The sequence below is a fragment of the Tauraco erythrolophus genome, chromosome 16 (assembly GCF_009769465.1).
Source record: "Tauraco erythrolophus isolate bTauEry1 chromosome 16, bTauEry1.pri, whole genome shotgun sequence".
Lineage (NCBI taxonomy): Eukaryota > Metazoa > Chordata > Aves > Musophagiformes > Musophagidae > Tauraco > Tauraco erythrolophus.
The window spans coordinates 10,023,036-10,040,303 of record NC_141480.1 but is presented as its reverse complement, the minus strand read 5'-3'; the positions used below and the strand labels follow the sequence as shown (position 1 = coordinate 10,040,303).

Sequence of the window (17,268 nt, the reverse complement as noted above, 5' to 3'; positions counted from 1 at the left end):
GGACTTGTGTGAATTAAATTGTTTTTAATAGAGGCCTAAGGCCATAGCATGAAACAGCCTGGCTCTTTGTGGGAGTTGAAACCCACCGTGCGTGTCCTGTGTCAAACAAGGAAGATAGCAAAGTCAGAGATGGGGGAACAGTTCTTCTTTCTTTTTCTTCTTTTTCTCCCAAAAGAAACAGAACACCAACTAAAAGCTGAAACCCCCCTTGGAGATGCCGTTAAAATGTGACCAAAACATATGGCACTAAGAACAGGGAGTTGCTGAAGTTGGATGTCCTCATTGCATCGTCGAGCGCACTGGGTTTCGGGAGCTGGTGCTGTGTGAAAGGTGTTCAGTGTGCTCCAGAAAATCCACAGGGGACAGGGCTGGCTCTCCAGCTTTTGTATAACGGAGGGATTTTGCTGCATTCTAGATAATGAAGTTCTTGATGATAGTTTTTCTCTTCCTGGGGCAAAGGCTGCTGGTTTTTTTAGTGTGCATGGCTGCCTCCTCAAAGCGCAGGAGGTCGGAGGTGCCCGGTGCTGCTCGGTCGGAGAGCGGTCGCTTGTTTAAACACGTGTGATGGTGGATCTATTCTCTCATTTATGGGAAGCTATAATTAGACTTTTGGTGTTTGCTTTTAGGCAAATTAAGATTTGAAGTAGTAATTATTTTTCTCAGTGTCTTTAAATAAATTCTTTGAATTGCGAGGCAAATTGGTCTTTTGTAGAGATTCGATGCTTCTGGGTAGAGCAAGTTCTTTCTCCTCAAAACTGGAGAATTTCAGATATTTACAGGCTCTGGTTATAAAGCGTATCCTCCCATTTTTGCTTTGTTGTGGTTTTATTCATTTTAACCTAAAGCCATAACTAAAATATATCTGTGACGTTTCATCCTGACAGGATAAATGGAAATACAAAACCTAAAGAAGTCTCTCTTTTTCCAGAGGAAGTCAGTGCTTTAAAGCACATTTGAATGTTTTTACTGTAATTGCACTTTGGGTATGTGGAAATACTGAGATCCAACATTTCCATTATTTTTGAGTAAATCTCTTATTAGTAAGTGTTAGAACTACAACTAGTGGGGTTTTGCATCTAATTCACTTTGCAAATGTCAAAATGGAACATAAATCGCTTAGCAAATTGCCGTATTAGCATTTAAAAAGGCTCTGAAATGGTTTAATTTGTTTAGGGCTGCACTGTCTTAAAAACAGTTTCTCCCTGACCCCTCCTTTCCATCTGTGGGTTTCTTAGATGCCCTGGTCCCTGGAGAGGTGCTGGGATTTCGTGCTGTGTTGGGATGGATGTGTGTCGAGTGGATTTTGAAGTGTGAGACGCAGAATTCCCAGCCGGAGGTGTGGGTGCTTCCCCGCTTGGCAGTGGGAACGGGCTTCTGCGAGGCGTACGATGTGTGTGAGCTGAGTGTAAGGGAGATTGTCCATCCAGACGGAGGGGGGTCGTTCCTCTCAAGGGCTGTGAGACCCCCTGCCTGCCGGCACGCTCCGGGAGCATGGCTCGCCTCCACTGCACGTTCGGTGCTTGCTCCTGAAGCGCTCCAGAGGTCTGTTTGCACACACCGGCTGGGGCCTAACGCAACACTCCGGATTTCTAATCACCATAAATTATGACCAGTGCAATCAACATCAAGTTTAGTAAAATGCACTGTGCTGAGAAATGATCAGACGTGGAGCACAAAACACTGTCAGCTCCAGACTGCTCAGCTTAAAGCAGGTCAGGTCTCCTGGAAGGCATGAGCAGAGCTGATTTTTGCTCTCCCCACCGTAATGCCAGGTGGATTTAAACTCGAGATTTCCTCCTCTCTGGAGCACCTACTCAACTGGAATGTGCACTAAGTGAATTTTGTTTGTCGCTGGTTTCTTTGCCAGAGGCAGCATTTGTCTGGCACATTCGCTGTCCCCAGAGGGGAAATTGCTGTGCCAGGGAGGGAGAAGAAAACAAAATGTACAGTAGTAACTCGCCAAAAAATGTGTCTTTTTATTAAGCTTCATGGATGTTGATAGCCTGAACTGGTGAACACTCAAGCCTCCGTTTTAATTTAAGCACGTGGAAATTCTTGTGTTGTGGGGCACTGGTCACATGTACTGGTTTTCTTGCACATGGCAGAGTTTGCAGGATCTGGCCTGATTGCTGTGATGGTTGGGCCAGGGAAGCAAATGGACAGGCACTTTCTGAGTGCTTGGGAGGTGTTTGTATTGTGGAAACGCTGTGTATTACTGCTGTTCTTCAGGATGGGAGCTGCCTTCATACACTGGGCTGCCGTGTGCTTTCCATTAAAGGATGCATTTATTTTTTTTTTCCCCCCGATCCCTTCTGGCTGTAACATCATAGCGTGACTTTGTCCAAGGACAAAAGATCCCCACGAGCCCTGAGTGCACTGCAGTCTGTCTTCACTTCAACCTCTTTCTTAATTTTTAAAGAAATTAAAGAAAAAAAAACCCAACCCAACCTAAAGCTTAGAGCTGATTTAGTAGGACATGTAAAGGAATCTACGTCTGGTAATCGGAACAGTCCATAAATGCTTCAAATCCTGCTTGGGTGGGGGAGGACCAGCCTGCCATTAGCGATGAGCTGGGGGAAGGGCAAAGCAAAGCCAAACCCGTGCTGTGTGGATGTACCTCAGTGCGGTCGTGCCGTGATGCACAGGCTGTGCTAAGACCAGTGTGATCCCAGGCTGCTTTGAGGGAGGCTGCGCTGCTGTGATTTGGTGGCAGCTGGTAGGAAGAGGATGGATTAGAAAATGGGAGCCTGTGACTTCTGAATGCGTCTTTGTATCGGGAAATGTCTGTCTCTCCAGCTGGCTGCAGTGAAGGCATGTTGTGTGCTTTGGTGGCCTTCCTGTTCAAATCGTGTCTCTTAAAGCTCTTCCAGTCCATCAGAGAGCGACCCTTTTGGTTCCTGCGTTAGGGGGCGCGTGCAGGATTCTGCCTGAAGGAGGGAGTGGGTTTTGAAGGAAATCTGTCAATTTGTTTTGAGTGAGAAGATGTATTTTTCAGCTCCTGAGAGTGCTGTTGAGTTGTTTTCCAAGCTGCATTTCATTCTGCAAGCATTGTATATTTTAAGCATAGTGAAAGTGTTGGATTGAGTCTAAGTAAGTAAGTGTTTTCCAAAGTAACTAACTGCTTTGTTTCTAAATAGCCAGTCTCGGCTTCTGGTTTGCTCTGGAAGAATATTTCAGGAAAAAATTTTCTGCTGAAATAGCAGTTGCAAGTGTAGGAAACCTGTTTCCCATGCATGACTGACTTAGTGATGCAGTGGAGTGGTGATGTGAGCAGAAGGGGGATGTATGCATACGAGCGATCCTCCATCATACCACAGAGCAAGTAACATTATCCTCCACAGAGCTTTCCACCTGCGGCTTGGGGTGAACAACATGTAGCTCTTTTGCTCTTGGGTAGGTCTCCTGTGGTATTGCAGGTATCCGTGTGTCAGAAGGGAGTGAGATGTGCTATTTTGCTAGTAAAAAAGCGCATGGAAGAAGATATGCTCTTTATCCTGCCTTGCTGCCGAGCCTATCCAATACAAAAATGAGCACACTTTGGAAATCTGTCCTTTTCCTCTCTCCTTGAACGTGCGTTCTGCAGCTGTAGAGCATGCTGTTTGATGAGGGCAGAAAAGATGTCCCATTGTAGTTATACGCCCAGGGAGTCGGAGTTTAGATTGCTGTAGAAACCCTGACTGAAGTTCCTGGCTTGAGTTAATTTTTTCATTTAGTGTTGTCTGCTCCAGTTTTGGTGACGCTTTTTCAGAAAAGCTGGAGTTTAGATGTTTTGCTCTGCTTTCCTCCCAGGTAGTTGGGACCGTTGGACATCTCTCTCAACATGCTGGATACACGTTGGGTGTTTATGATACACCTGCAGCTGTGATTTGACGTTTTCGTTTTTCTTCTGCTGTAGAGATGACTGAAGAGGAACAGTTTGCACTGGCCCTGAAAATGAGTGAGCAAGAAGCCAGACAAGTGAATTCTCAGGAAGAGGAAGAGGAGGAGCTCTTGAGGAAGGCCATTGCTGAGAGCCTAAATGTAAGTGTGCTTCTGTGAAGAGGCTTACTAGGGTTCTTCAGCAATGTTGCTTTCTGTGCTTGCTTTGCCACACCGTGCAAGGGGGGCCTGGCTGTTTCCAGTGCAAGCTGGAACTGCAGCAGTCGCAGAGTAGTTGTTTTGTACTATTCCTGGTGAGAGGTGGAGGAAGTCTAACCTTAGCTGTCCCCTGTTTTGGGGTACACAGTTCTGATCTGGGGAAGGGTGTTCTGCAGTTTGGGTGATGTCTGCCTGTTTGCTGGGGGAGCCCTTGATCTGCTGATAGAGAACATGCCTCTTGGAGAATCAACATTTTGTTTTTCAGAGCTGTCAGCCCTCAGACTCCTCTGATGCAACCCCTCAGTTGTCTGCAGAAGCCCTGGGCCTGCGAGGCCAAAACCAGCCTGCCGAGAAAGAAGGCTCTGAGGTTCTGGAAGGTCTGCCGCTTTGCCCTGACACCCCTCGCTCCGAGTGCAGCTCCCACTCACAGAGTGCTAGAGCTGATGGGAATGGACAGATGGATGTCGCCCGGAGCCCCCTGGTAGTGTTGAGGAGGTTAAGCCAGGAAATCGTTGAAAGCTCACTAGTATCCAGCATAATCGTGTCTCCGGGGAAGGGCCAGCCTGTGACAAGGTCAAGTGAAAAGCCTTCCTCACCAGCAAAAAGTGATTCTAGTAACATGTTACCCAGCACTCTTGGAGACGACCTCATCTCTTTGAGTCCCACCTTTGGCAAGGTGACTTCACGCTCCTGGCAACTGACACCTCGGAGACTGTTCACAAGCCCATCCAGCTCTTCCGAAGCAACAGGCCACACACCAAAAGAGCAGCTTCTGCCCTGCACTGGCTATTCTCTGGGAGAAGCTGGTGCTGGGAGCTCAGCTGTGCTCTGGAAAAGCTGGACTGTGGAACAGTGTGGCAGCCCCAGCAGGAGTGGTGGAGGAGCAGATACTGCACACACCTCACAGACAGGACACACCGCCAAAGTCTGTGTTTCCGCAGAGCAGAACGAGGTGCTTGACGGTAGCCCTGAGCTTTGTGTGCTGAATGCAGTGGAGGAGAAGCACAAGCAGGAGGAGGCGAGAGACACAGTGCACTATTACTGGGGCATCCCCTTCTGCCCCAAAGGGGTGGACCCCAACCAGTACACCAAAGTCATCTTATGTCAGCTGGAGGTTTACCAGAAGAGCCTGAAGCAGGCTCAGAGGCAGCTATTGCATAAGAAGGAGTTTGGTAACCCAGTGGTGCCCAGTTCTTCCTTGAGCCAAAATGAGCTTGGGAAAGGAGAGCAGATAAGCAGAGAGAACGGGGTCACTGATGATACAGAAGATGGAGACCCAGATGGACAGAAGGAGTCTGAGAGCGTCACCTGGCTCCTCCCTTCAAAGAGGAGGGAGGCAGAGAGTCCAGGGCACAGTATGGAAGAAGAAAAGAACTCCACTTCCGATGACGAACCGACCACCAGCTACTGCCAGGTAAGAGCTTTGCCACTGAGCAAAGGTCGAGCAGTCTCACTCTTCTGTCCATTTTAGGGTTCAGTCCCTTCTGCAAAACAGGCACTGCTGTTCAATGCTCCTCTTAGATTTAGGGGCTTCCTCCCCTAGCTGCGCAGCTTACTGCGAAAGGGGGAGGAAGAGTGTGCAGGCTGGTACCCAGCTCACAAACAGTGGGGGCCGTCGTGCAGCCTGGCGGTCGTCCAGTAATGCACCACTGTGATAAAGACTTCCCGCTGACTTGTCCTTCTCAAGAGGGTGTAGCCTGGCAGTACGTCAGGGCAGCGAGTGCAGAGATGATGCTGACCACTGCCAGCTCTGGCAAACCAGCTGACAGACCTGTGGCCGTGTGGGGAACTCTGTGTTTTCCTTTGCGGGTGGAAATGTGGGTGATGTTCTTTTTGCACCTACACACTCGTCTGCGTCCGTACGTGGCTCGTCCTTGCAAGTGCTCTTTTCCCTTGTGATCCCGCGGTCGGGGCCAGGAGAGGCTCTGCATGCTCGCGGGTGTATTCTGTCTGCCCGGGGTGATCTGTCATCGCGGCCGCGCTCGTTGTCCTTGTTCTGGTGGTTGGACACCTTCTCTCCAGCTTGCGTGTTGGATCTGCTAGACACTAGGTGTCAGCCTCTGTCTCCATCAGGGCTCTCTTGTTGGAGCGGAAGGCAGCTTTCTGTCACTGCTAAGTTTAAACAGATTGCTAGTCAGATGAAGTATTTATTACTGCTGTATTTTAGGTTTGTGTCAGCCTTTTCCAACCCTCATTTTTCATAATGACTTCACTCCTGGATCATTGTATAACTTTATCTTCTCTATGACTGAAGCCTCGGCTCTGTTGTTCCTGTTTTCAAGTGTATTTGATCATTTACCCTGGTGTTAGAAAGATACTTAACTTGTTTTGTGATATTTATATTCTGTCTTGTAATATTGAACACTTAGGAAAAACGTCATGTCTGCATTTTCTGGTTGCAGAAAAAGTGCAGAGCAGCCTGTGCTGAAATGTGGCTTCTCATGACAGCGCTTTGGCTTGGGTTTAGCAGATACAGCTTCAAACAAGCCTTAGAGGTGACCTGCAGAGGAAAGAAACCCACTTGTGCCCTTTTAAATTTCTTTAGGATAAACAGAAAAGACCTGAAAGGTTCTTCGGGCAAACTGTTTTTTTTTTTCCTCTGTGTCTTTTCCTTTGGAAATGGAGGTGTCATTAATCTGGAAGATTGGGGTGACTGCAGGTCTATGGAGGTGTGTGCTAAAGCCCTTGGAAAGCTACAGCAGCTGGGAATAGTGTGAACTTTTAATCAGTATTGAAAATCGTGGGGTATTTTTTTTTTATATTGTCAATTTAGTGCTAATACCTGATTAATTCTTGAGGAGAAAAAGAGGTTTTAGTGGTGCTGAGTGGGAACTCGTACTCATCCTGACCACAAGAGCTCACTCAGAGCCATAATGGTATGTAGATGTAGTCTTTCTGATGCTTTTAAGGTGAAAAAATAAGGAAGGGGGAGCAGACTTTAAAATTTCAACCCTAGCCCAAAATTTGCCAGTCTTTTATTTACTTGAGGAAAAAAAACATTTCTAAATGCCCTTTCATCTGCCTTATCACTCCCAGCTTGAGAGGTTGCTCCCTTTCTCTTGCCGCTCTGTGCAGTCGCACACCGAGGCCAGCGCAGGTGATTTACTTGCAAGATCGATACGTTTGATGTTTGCTTGTGCCTTGTCTCCATTTTCTTCCTTCTATCAAATACGATTCCGCTGGCAGTGACAAAGGAGGGGCCCAGAGCCGGCGTGTCCCTGCTGTGCTGCTTTGCTGTGGGGACAGTGGGAGATTTTAGGCTGTGCCGAGGCTGGAAACCATCCATGGTGACTCAAAGCTGCCCTTGAAAAAGTCTCATGCCTCGTGTTGTACCAGTGAAACGAAGGTGCGAATGCTGTGCTCGAGGGAGCCTGCCTGTACCCCTGCTTTGAAACCCTCACCTGGAGCGGGCAGAGACCTTCCACCCTGGCAGTGGCCAAGTGCTGCCACTGCCACCCACAGCCAAGGGATGTTTGCACAGAGCAAATCCTGGTTGTCAGGAGATCTCATAGCCTGTGAACCTGCACTAACCAGCTTCAGTGCTAATAGAATCAATTCCTTCATAGCCTTTCAAATAAGGTTAGGCAACTCTTGGTCATTAAAAGATTCAGAGGGAAAAGACCCAATTCTGGAGAGTTAGAGTCTGGTGACCTGAATTAATGCCATACCTTATAACATACGTACTATTTGTGACCATGGCAGAGGCATTGTTAAAATATGTGCAGTTCAGGAAAAAGAGAAATAAAAATAAAGTTGGAGGTGTGGTATTTTATGTTAATGATGAGTTAGGCTGTGAAGAAATAAAGAACAACGTAGATAAAACAGAATATTTGGGGGCTGGAGTCACTTTAGGGAAATCTGGCAGGAGGCTTTGTTTTGGGGCGTGCTGGGCAAGTACATCAGCCATCCAGGAGTGGAGCTGATCGAAGTTGAAACCTATGGTGGAAATCAAACTCTAAGAGTTTAGTAGATTCGAGGAAGGGGGAGGAAAACCCCTTGGATTTCTTTGAGAAGTAGCATGAGAAATCGTGGGCCTGACAGCAAGGACTGCTAATAAACCGTTGTAATTCCACCTGATTAGAGAATAGCAAGTGTAACGTACACCGAAGAAGAAGAAAGGGATCTGGGTAATGACTGGCATGTTAGCCTGACCTCGGCAGTGCATAAGGCTTTTGAACAAATTTTAAAGGAAAGAATAAGTGGAGTCGTAGAGCTAAATGAAAAATGGGATAAAATGCACACGGATTTACCAGCTGTAGATTGTGCAGGTTAATCTGTTCACTCTCTTTGATGGGACAGCTGATTTCCCAGCCAAGAGAAATGCAACGGATCTTATCTGTATGAAATTTCAGGAAAGTACTTCTCGTGGTCAAACATCAGTTGTACCAGTTGATCAGGTCATCCCGGCTCAGGCATATAGATTTTAAACTGGAGTAGATGAGGGCTGCTGGGGTGCTTGAAGGAGTGCAAGGGGAGACTGAAAACCTTGGGTTATTTATCTCAGCACAAATGAAGGTGGAGAAGAGCTATGGTTACTGCCTACAAGTATATCAGGGTAGATGCTAGGAACGGGCAAGGGTGTGGAAGGTGATGGACAAGGTTGCCAGGAATGAATGGCCATGGACTGTCCAGGAACATGTCTAGGCAGCAAGGTAGCAAAAAGTACTGACAGGCGTTATTGCAAGGAGCTGCTGAAACACTTTACCAAAAGGAATGATGGAGGCAAAAAGCTGACTGGTTCAGGACGGGTACTTAGCCATTTCTAACAAAAATACGTAACAGATTGGATGCAATGCCATGGACAGAATCTGATGACCCAGCAGATCCCAGTTTGCTGTGTACGTTGTTTTATGTAATACCAGAATTTTCCTTTCCAGGCCTCCCAGGTGCCGCCTGCAGAAGATAGGCATGAAGATAGGGAACCCATGCAAATTGCACAGAGGTGAGGAGGGTGATGCCAGTGTGGGGCTCACGGGCTCGCTCTAGTGACCTGGGCTCTTCCAGTCTCCTTGGAGCAGTTTGGGGTACAATCTCACCAGGGCTTGCTGCAGGGCCTGGCAGCAGGGCTTGCTGGAAAGGCTGTCTGCAGTTGCTGCTGTTTAGGTATCCCTGGAAATATATGGCTTTGGAGCAGTGTGGGAGAGAGGTGGGACGCAACTGGGGAGAAGATATCAGTTACTCTTGTTACTTTATAAAACGTGCAAGGTGCATCCCAGTACAAGGACTTGATCCCTGCCCTCTGCAGCTAATGCGACATGGTGCAGTAAAGCTGTGGAGATGGGTAGGTGAGCTGAAGGTGAGTTATAGCGATGTCATCACGTGGTCTGTCTGGGAAGGCGCATAGGCAACATGGTGGAGGGTTTACTGGATTTCTGTGTGTATTTTTATGTTCTTGCCTTACTGCTGAAGAGGAAAGAAGGGAGGAGAAAGCCAGACGGCACTGCCTATCAGCCAAAGATAGAGTGTAGTGCTCCAGAAAAGCCACTTCAGCAGATGACAGGTGTGGGACAAGTCAACATGATTTTCATCAGATTTAAGCCTACTCCTCTTTTCCTTTTTTTTCTTCTCCTTCCTGTGGATGCAATTCTGCAGCAAAGGCTCTGGGAGAAGGGCAAATGGGAGAGAATTCAAGCAGCAAGTTACAAGAGAGGGCAGATAATGTCATGTTTTTAATTTGCTGGGGTTTATAATTTAAACCTGCTTTGGAACAAAACTGCCAACTTTCCTCTGATCTAAAAGCATTTGGCCTGAGCAGTTAATATCAATATGCAGAGTATGAAAATCCCTCTTGCTTGCACCTTTCTAACGAGCTTAAAGCTCGCCTGGGGGAGCAGGAGGAACCTGCGGCTGCTGTTGCTGCCGAGGCTGATGAGGCTGTGACAGCCGAGCTCTGAGCTGGTGTGCTTGCGTCGGAGGCACTGAGGTGTGCGCGCTGCAGTGCCGGCCTCCTGCCCGCTTAAGGCAGAAGAGGTCAGGGCTGGGTATGAAAAGAAAGGGCTCCCTTTCCTTTGGCGTAGCTGATAGTTTGGGACATTCCCCGAGCCGCCCAGAGCTTCTGGCTGTCCCCCCTGGGGCTGGGACGCACCTGGGTGCTGTGGGCCCTCCCTGAGCAGCTGGCGCATCTGCAGCAAAGCAAGAAATGGCTGCGGTCTTCGCAGTTTTGTGCACGTTAAGTGTTGCCATCTGGCTCCTGGTAGTTTGCCAAGCGCTGTCTTCTCTCGGGTAAGGCTCGGGCACCCCGGTCGGCTGGCCTCGGCAGCACTTGGTAGGAAACAGCGCGGAGCTGTTTGGAGGTAGCGAAGCAGTTTAGGAAGCAGCAGCGGTGAGAAGAGGCTGCTTTGCTTTCTGCGGAGTTCTCCGCCTGGTTGTTTTACGCTTTGCGCGGAGCACGGTAGATTGGGGTTTTAATAAATGATTATAGGCTTTGTTACCGAGAGATAGTTGGTGTAGCAAGAATGTGGCTTGACTTCAAATGGATTAGCCCATTTTATAAATGTCATGGCAAGTTGTTTTGTTTGAGTTCTTTTGAAGTGAGCCCTGATGTTAGACACAGAGTAAAACACGCTCAGCCTGGATTCATAACAAATGCTTTGAGATGCTTTATTTAGAGAGAAAGGCCACTTGTGATTTCCTATCAGAATTTTGTTATTTATCATAAATCAGCAGTGGCTGTTCGCTTCTCTCTAAGGCCTGTGGTTGGGCTTAATAGATCTTCTATTTGTCAGTATGGGGATTCATGTTTTTAAAGTGTGCTCTTGCATACTTGATCAGACTAAGCAGAAAGCCATGCAAGGCGCGGAGCGTGTCAGCATAGGTGCCAGACTTACTCAGCAATGCCTGCCTGTTTGGAAAGACACTGTACAGTGGGGGGGAGGAAAGAAAAAAGGAGGAATCCGAAGGTCAAAATGAGAGGAGCAGTACCTGGCACTGCTCGGAGGATCTGCCGCGCTAATGTTGTTAGGACTTTGCTGCAGGGAAGCCTTGCCTTGTCTTGGCATCCCTGCTGCTTCTGGCTGCCGTGCACAGTGATAAGGAAGAAAATTAGCAGTGTGAGGAGGGAGAGGGTAATGTGGGATAAAGCAAGCCTGTGTATTTCCTCTCTGAGGATTTCATCCCCAGACAGAAAGAAGCACAGTGCTGGTACCTGCACAACTCCCCAGTCTTCTAAGAGTAGAAAGAATCAAGAGAGTCCCACAGTTGTGAGCAGGTATTTTTGCTCCCTGACATGAGACAGTGACCCTTTGTGCCTTTTTGTCAAGGACTTCTAGAAGAAAAAATGCTTCCCTTTGGGGTTTTTGCTTAGGACAGCATTTTATACCCATATTTTGCTGTAATCCTGGTCATTTCTGGCTATCAGATATTGACCACTTGTAAATTGTGGCATTGTCTGCTGTTCTGAACTGCGTGAGACAGGCGGGTACATGCTGTCACACCTACTGCATTGGAGATTTATGTTATATTTATATTTTGAACAGCGTCTCCGTGTTGACCCCACTTGGCAGTAAAAGGAGCCCAGACATTGCCGCAGAAAACTCTGCTGAAGAAGAGATTTCTGTTTGCCCAGGTAAGAGGCACTTGAGAGTGTTCTGAATTTTGCACCGAAAGTTACACACTTATAAAATTCAGAGGAAAGAAGAGAATTTTCAAGTTGCTTGAACAAAAACGAGATTTCTTTCCCAGCTCTGTTTGTCAGGGCTGAAATTATCCGGGTAATTTAGTTTGTTTCCCTGGTTTTGGACCCATTTCCTCTAAGTTCTGTGACCAGAGATTGCTGGGGACTTGCTGCTGAAGAGACACCAGGATGTACGTCGGTGTGGAGGTATCACTGAAAACAAGGTGTCAGGAGCGGTCTCTTCAATGCAATCAAGAAATTTTCTGATTTTTCAGTGTCAAGATACGTGTAAAGCATGAGAGCTGAAATAATTTTTGTGTTACGTTAATTAAACATGTTTGGGACCAACGAGCTTTTCTTCCTTGGTCTCTCCTACCATATTTGAGATTTTTCCAGTCCAGGGTTTTAAGTGAGAAAACTAGTGAAGAGACCACTCTTGTTCATGAGCAGCTGTAGAGAGAGAGGTCATGGTGGTGCTTGGAGGCGCGTTTTGTTGTGAAGGAAGACTTGGAGGTCTAAAGAAGGTGCGACTGTGAGGCACGCTGCAGAATGGGAGCTGTGTTTGTCTTGATGTGAGGGAGAGCTCTATTCTTGCTTTGTTTCTATCCCGGCAAGTGTCCCACACCTTTCCCTCTGTCTAGTCTCACTCCCCATGAAGCCGCAAAGCTGTGGTGGCTTTGTCCTCGCACCACTGTGCTGTGACTTTTAACCCCTCATCTGGCTGTGTTGTTGCACATTGTCTGATAATATTTGTGGCAAGTCTAAAAAATGTTTTGAAGCTGTGGAAATGCTGTTAAGAAATGGGCTAAGTTACATCAACAAGTGAGGAGGTAGTTTGGGGGCTGTAAACCTGTGCTGACATGGAGGTGTTTTTCTGCAGAGACCCAGCCAAGCCCACTGGAAGCTGCTGAGGCGGAGAGAGAAGAGCTCTGCTTGGGCAGCAGAGATGCACCTATGCAGGTAAAAGAGCCTGAAGTTGAGGAAGGGTCCTGTATCCGGTCCTGCCTTCAGCTGGGCTGTGCTCGCGTTTCCCCTTGGGTAGCTGGGAGCTTGGGCTTCTGCTCCTGGGATCCTCACAAGCACTTCACTTTTCTCCACTGCATTGTAACTCTGGTCCTTTTCAGCTGGAGGCTGCACTCAGCTGCTTCTGGAGCCTTTCAATCCTGTAGTTGGAGAGTTGTTATCGAGTCCAGCTTGTTCTTTGATACCACGTGCACTGCTGTGCTGGAGGGTGCCATCAGTGTGTTGCTTGTCCACGCTCAGAAGTTTAGTGCTGTGATGGTCAGTGATGCAGAGGAACCCCAGGAGCTGTGAGGGGAGTCCTAGTAAACCTCAGTCACTTGTGTTGTGTCACACCTTTCCCTGTTATAATCCTCTGAACTTTGGTGTTTGTTCTCCGCAGACCATCTCCAAGAGGCTAAGAGGAGACGTTCACCCAGAGACTGGGCTGGGATTAGTGGTGACATTGGAGTGTTGAGGGCTGGTGGTGGTTTGCAGTCCAAGCAGAGTGGCCTGAGCCCAGGAATCTTGATTCCTGTGTGATAATAGTTAATAGCAATAGTAAGGCAGTGGCAGCGCCATCCTCTTACCTCCTGATGCAGATGTGCGCTGTTGGGTGGCTCCTTTCCCTGTGTTGTCACACCTGTGCAGCAATTGCTTTGCAGCTGTCGCTGTACCCACATCTGACTTCAGTTCCTGCTTCTGATAAAACTCCCTTTGTCTATTAATTTAGAGAGTGATATCAAAGGGGTTGCCAAGTACTCCTCTGGCAGGGTACATGAATACAGAATCGTACAGCTCTTGACAAGAGGATTCATTTGTGCAAAGCTCATTCTGGGAGTCTGCCGCTTGTACAGTGTGTCTGCAGCTCCGGTGTCTCATTGTCACAGGCCTCTTAATAAACCAGCTTCTGCTCTTGTATGCCTTTCATTCCGCAGGTATCTCAAAGCACTGCTCAGTCAATTAGAGACTGCAGTCTTGTGCTGAGAGAGAGGCAGCGGTCTTGTGCTGAGCCAGGTAGCCGCGGCCACCAAAGCACATCCGTGACCCATTTGGCTGTGGCCAGGGCGCTGCCTTGTCCCTCGTGCTTTGCAGAGGGTGCCCTGGGTCTCACACCTCTGCCTGGATGGCACAAGGTGATCAGCACAGCGTTCAGGGGCGGTGCGATGGGGCTTCCTAGGGATTGTTTGACAGCATTATCGTTGGCAGCAGGTACCGGTCTGGAGCCTGCAGCCCTCCAGGAAGACAACAGAAACAGCTACCACGTGCATCAGCGGTTAGCATGAAGTGAGTGTAGACCGCTGGGACTGAATTCTTCCAAGCAGATGCTGAGCCAGGACACAGGAGTCTTGTTGTTGAGCTCAGCCTCTAGCATTGCTCTTGGCTGGCTGTTGTCTGCAAGTACTATGTCTTGTAGGCAATTTCCCCTGCTGAGGAGGAGAGGCAACAGTCTCTGCCTCAGACAGGGTGACTGGTCCTGCAGTTGAGGTTTCCCAGGCTGTTACAGCAAGGTTTTGTACAAGCAGTTTTGGGACCGTGGTGTCTTTTGATACAGAATGTTGCATTTCCATTTAAAATTAGTAATTTACCACTGAATGTGGGCGGGCAGAGTGTGCAGAATCGGTGATCTCCTGAGATTGCTTTAAAAATGGCAGCTAGAAGGAGCAGTGCCTGCTGCTTTTCCCATCATACTTTTTACGTGTGTTATCTGACTAGGATAATGCAGGTTTGATCTGATCATTCATATTTGACACACTTTTTTTTTTTTTTTTTTGCGACTCCTCTGCGTGATGCCCCACAGTGAGGACTTCGCAGGATGTAGTGACACTGAGATGTGAGAGCAGGGTACAAGTGCTAATGCTGTAAGTGATTTACTTCAACAGCCTCTGTTTGGCTGGAGGAACTCTTCTGGCAAATCCTCCGCAGAATTCCAGGGCAGAGAGCCTCCCTGGCTGTGACAGAGGTGTTCCTGGTGCTTGGTACTGTAGCCTTTCAGCTACAGGACTGGGAGAAATGCATTTTGTGAGTTGTATTCTCAGTTTAAGGCCCAGTCCGGCGATTTTTCACAGAGCTCCTCTCAGTCAACAAAGCACCCTCTTTCCCTTTAGGACATAAAAATCAGGATCAGACCCTCATTTGGAAAAGCAGGTAATAAACTGAGTAATACAACAGAGTGCTCCAGTGGCAGTGAGCATCTTGGCTGACCCCAATTACTGCTTCCCTGAAATTATACCGTTGGAGGGAAGCAGACAGCAGTTTTGCTGCATACTGTCTGCATGTCACTGCTTAGCCTTAAGAACGGAAAACTCTCCTATCTTATTTTCCTATAGGTTTCTCCTGCATGGTTAATATTTAAATAACTTTTGAAAGTCATTATGGAGGGGGGAAGGGGAGATGGTTCTTTCTTAAATGTGGAGAAATCTTGTAGCAAGCCTGACTAGGCAGAGATCTAGTTATGAGAGATGGCAGCAGTCTGCTGCATCTTGGGAACATCAGTAGCATAGGGAGAAGGCTGTATCTCCATGCTTGGGTAGTGGAGCACCTTGACAGCTGTGTAACCAATGCAAAAATGGAGTATCAGTAAGTGGTAATGACACCCAGAGAACAAACACAGGCTGTGACATCTTGCCCTGGTGAAAAGCCACTACTAGTAATTTTGTGTGACGTGGATTTTTAACGGTATTGCCTCTCTCCTTGATCTCTGTCCCCTCTGATGACTGCTTCAGCCACCTCCTCTAGAGAGGAGGAGCTTCCCAGGGATCTGTCCGGACTCCCTAAGAGCACAGCAGCCTCCTTTCATCCTGAGGGAAGCTGTGTTCCCAGACAGTGCCGCCTGTGTAGCATGGATCATGTCCAGAAGCTGATGAGCACAAGTCAGGTTTTGAACTCTTGCTTTGCCCCATGTATTTTCCATCAGTTTCGCTTCTGAGCTTTCCTGATTAATGGAAGTTTTGCCATTTTCCAGGGTAGTACAGGTGATGCTTGCCTTAAATGGTGTGCAGAGCTATGCAGGGAGGTTTCACCATGATTCAGCAGGACATGTTGCCTTTGGAAGAAGAATTAGTTATTAGTGCTGCACAGTTTACTCAGCCAGTGGTGTTATTCCTGACCAATATGTGATGAAGGGAAGATAAAACTTTCCAAGAAAAACTGAAGCTATGGGAGGGTAAGTGGCTACCAGACGGCTCAGAGCACTGCACCTAGCAAAAAAAGAGAAAGAGCACAATTAACCCTCTGATAATTTTTTTCTCTTCTTCCTTAGGCTGATGGAGATGAAGATGCTGGCAGGACTGTGTCTGAGTGTGGTCCTACAGCTGCTGACCATGTATCGTGCCCACTGTGTGACCAAGGCTTTCCAGCTACAGAGATAGAGCTTCATGCCATGTACTGCAACGGCATCGTGGCAGAGGAGGCTGGCGAGGACAGTCCAGGTCTGCCAAGCACTGCTTCTGTGTGTTTGCTCTTTGTGCTTGTTCCCCTTTCCTGTTATGGTCAGGTGCTGCAGTCTTGTCCCTCTCGGGATATTTGGTGCATGGTGTGGTATGTAGGGAGGTTCGTTCACTCTGCCTTGTTCCATCTCCAAGCAGGCCAGGAGGGTGTTATTGGAGGCTCCTGTGTTTCCAGCACTTCCTGCACAGAGATATCTTCTCTGTGATAGACTTCATACTTCATCACGTTATTAGACCATTGGAAAGTGCATGAGTCAAGTATTACCCCAGAATTCGGCCCTGGATGCTTCAAGCAGTACTCATAGGACACATCTATTGTGTGTTTTGTGAGGACCTGTGGAGAATCTGCCAGTGGTAGAAAATGGCAGGCTCCCGAGCCATGTGGGTGAGTGTCCTTCAGGGCTCTTGAGTAGGGAGAATGTTCTGTACCACTCCGAGCACAGCCCGGCGCTCTGCAATGAGTCTTGACATTTGTGTGTGCAAAAGTGGCTTGTTCAGCTGCAAGAGATAGCAGAAAAGTTGGCCTCTTACTCCTCTAAAATTGCAAAATGATAGTTACTGATCTGGGAGCTTGGATTTTTCTCCTTCATATGAAGAGTGAGCCATAGAAGCACAATCAGAATGCCCATATTAATCCTTTTTGCAGTCTTCTCCGTGTCTGTTTTCCATAGCCAACTTTTGTAGAGCTTAAGTGAACAAATACACTGGTTGGTTATCAGCATATTCAGTAAGTTCTGTTTTAGCTGCTGCTTGAAATGTAAAGTCTGCGTTAGCACAATGTCAGGTAATATCAAAGTAGTAGCTTGTAATAAGATTAACTTTTCAGATTGTGAGTATATAATTTTCAGTTACGTACTGGGTTATTAAATGCAACCTAAATCTATGATGTTTAAGCAATTGGAGCAAATCGAAGCTAGTACAAGAGCTGTAACGTCTGCATTCCTCTAGCAGGAGGAAGTTTCACCATGTATTTTAAAACTACAACAAGTCTGCATTAAGATTACAAGGTCTCTGTTATACTAAATCTTTGGGGATATGACTTGGGTCTTGTCAAGATAACAGGAACCGCAGTAGCGGCTGATCCTGCTTGGTGCCGAATTTTGGTGGGGAGTTCTCTCTGCAGGCACAAAC

The 17,268-nt window shown here is 47.6% G+C and overlaps 1 protein-coding gene across 5 annotated transcripts in view; it reads left to right on the top strand.

Annotated features, from left to right (window-relative positions):
- The window catches only part of UIMC1 (ubiquitin interaction motif containing 1), a 35,378-nt gene that overhangs the window by 9,193 nt on the left and 8,917 nt on the right, over positions 1-17,268 (top strand). For all 5 annotated transcript variants that reach the window (XM_086621398.1, XM_086621397.1, XM_086621399.1 and 2 more), the window contains exons 4-9: positions 3,896-4,020; positions 4,343-5,491; positions 8,955-9,019; positions 11,553-11,641; positions 12,570-12,649; positions 15,951-16,119. In XM_086621398.1, the coding sequence (XP_086477524.1) occupies positions 3,896-4,020; positions 4,343-5,491; positions 8,955-9,019; positions 11,553-11,641; positions 12,570-12,649; positions 15,951-16,119 (1,677 nt within the window). The remainder of the gene's footprint in view (positions 1-3,895; positions 4,021-4,342; positions 5,492-8,954; positions 9,020-11,552; positions 11,642-12,569; positions 12,650-15,950; positions 16,120-17,268) is intronic.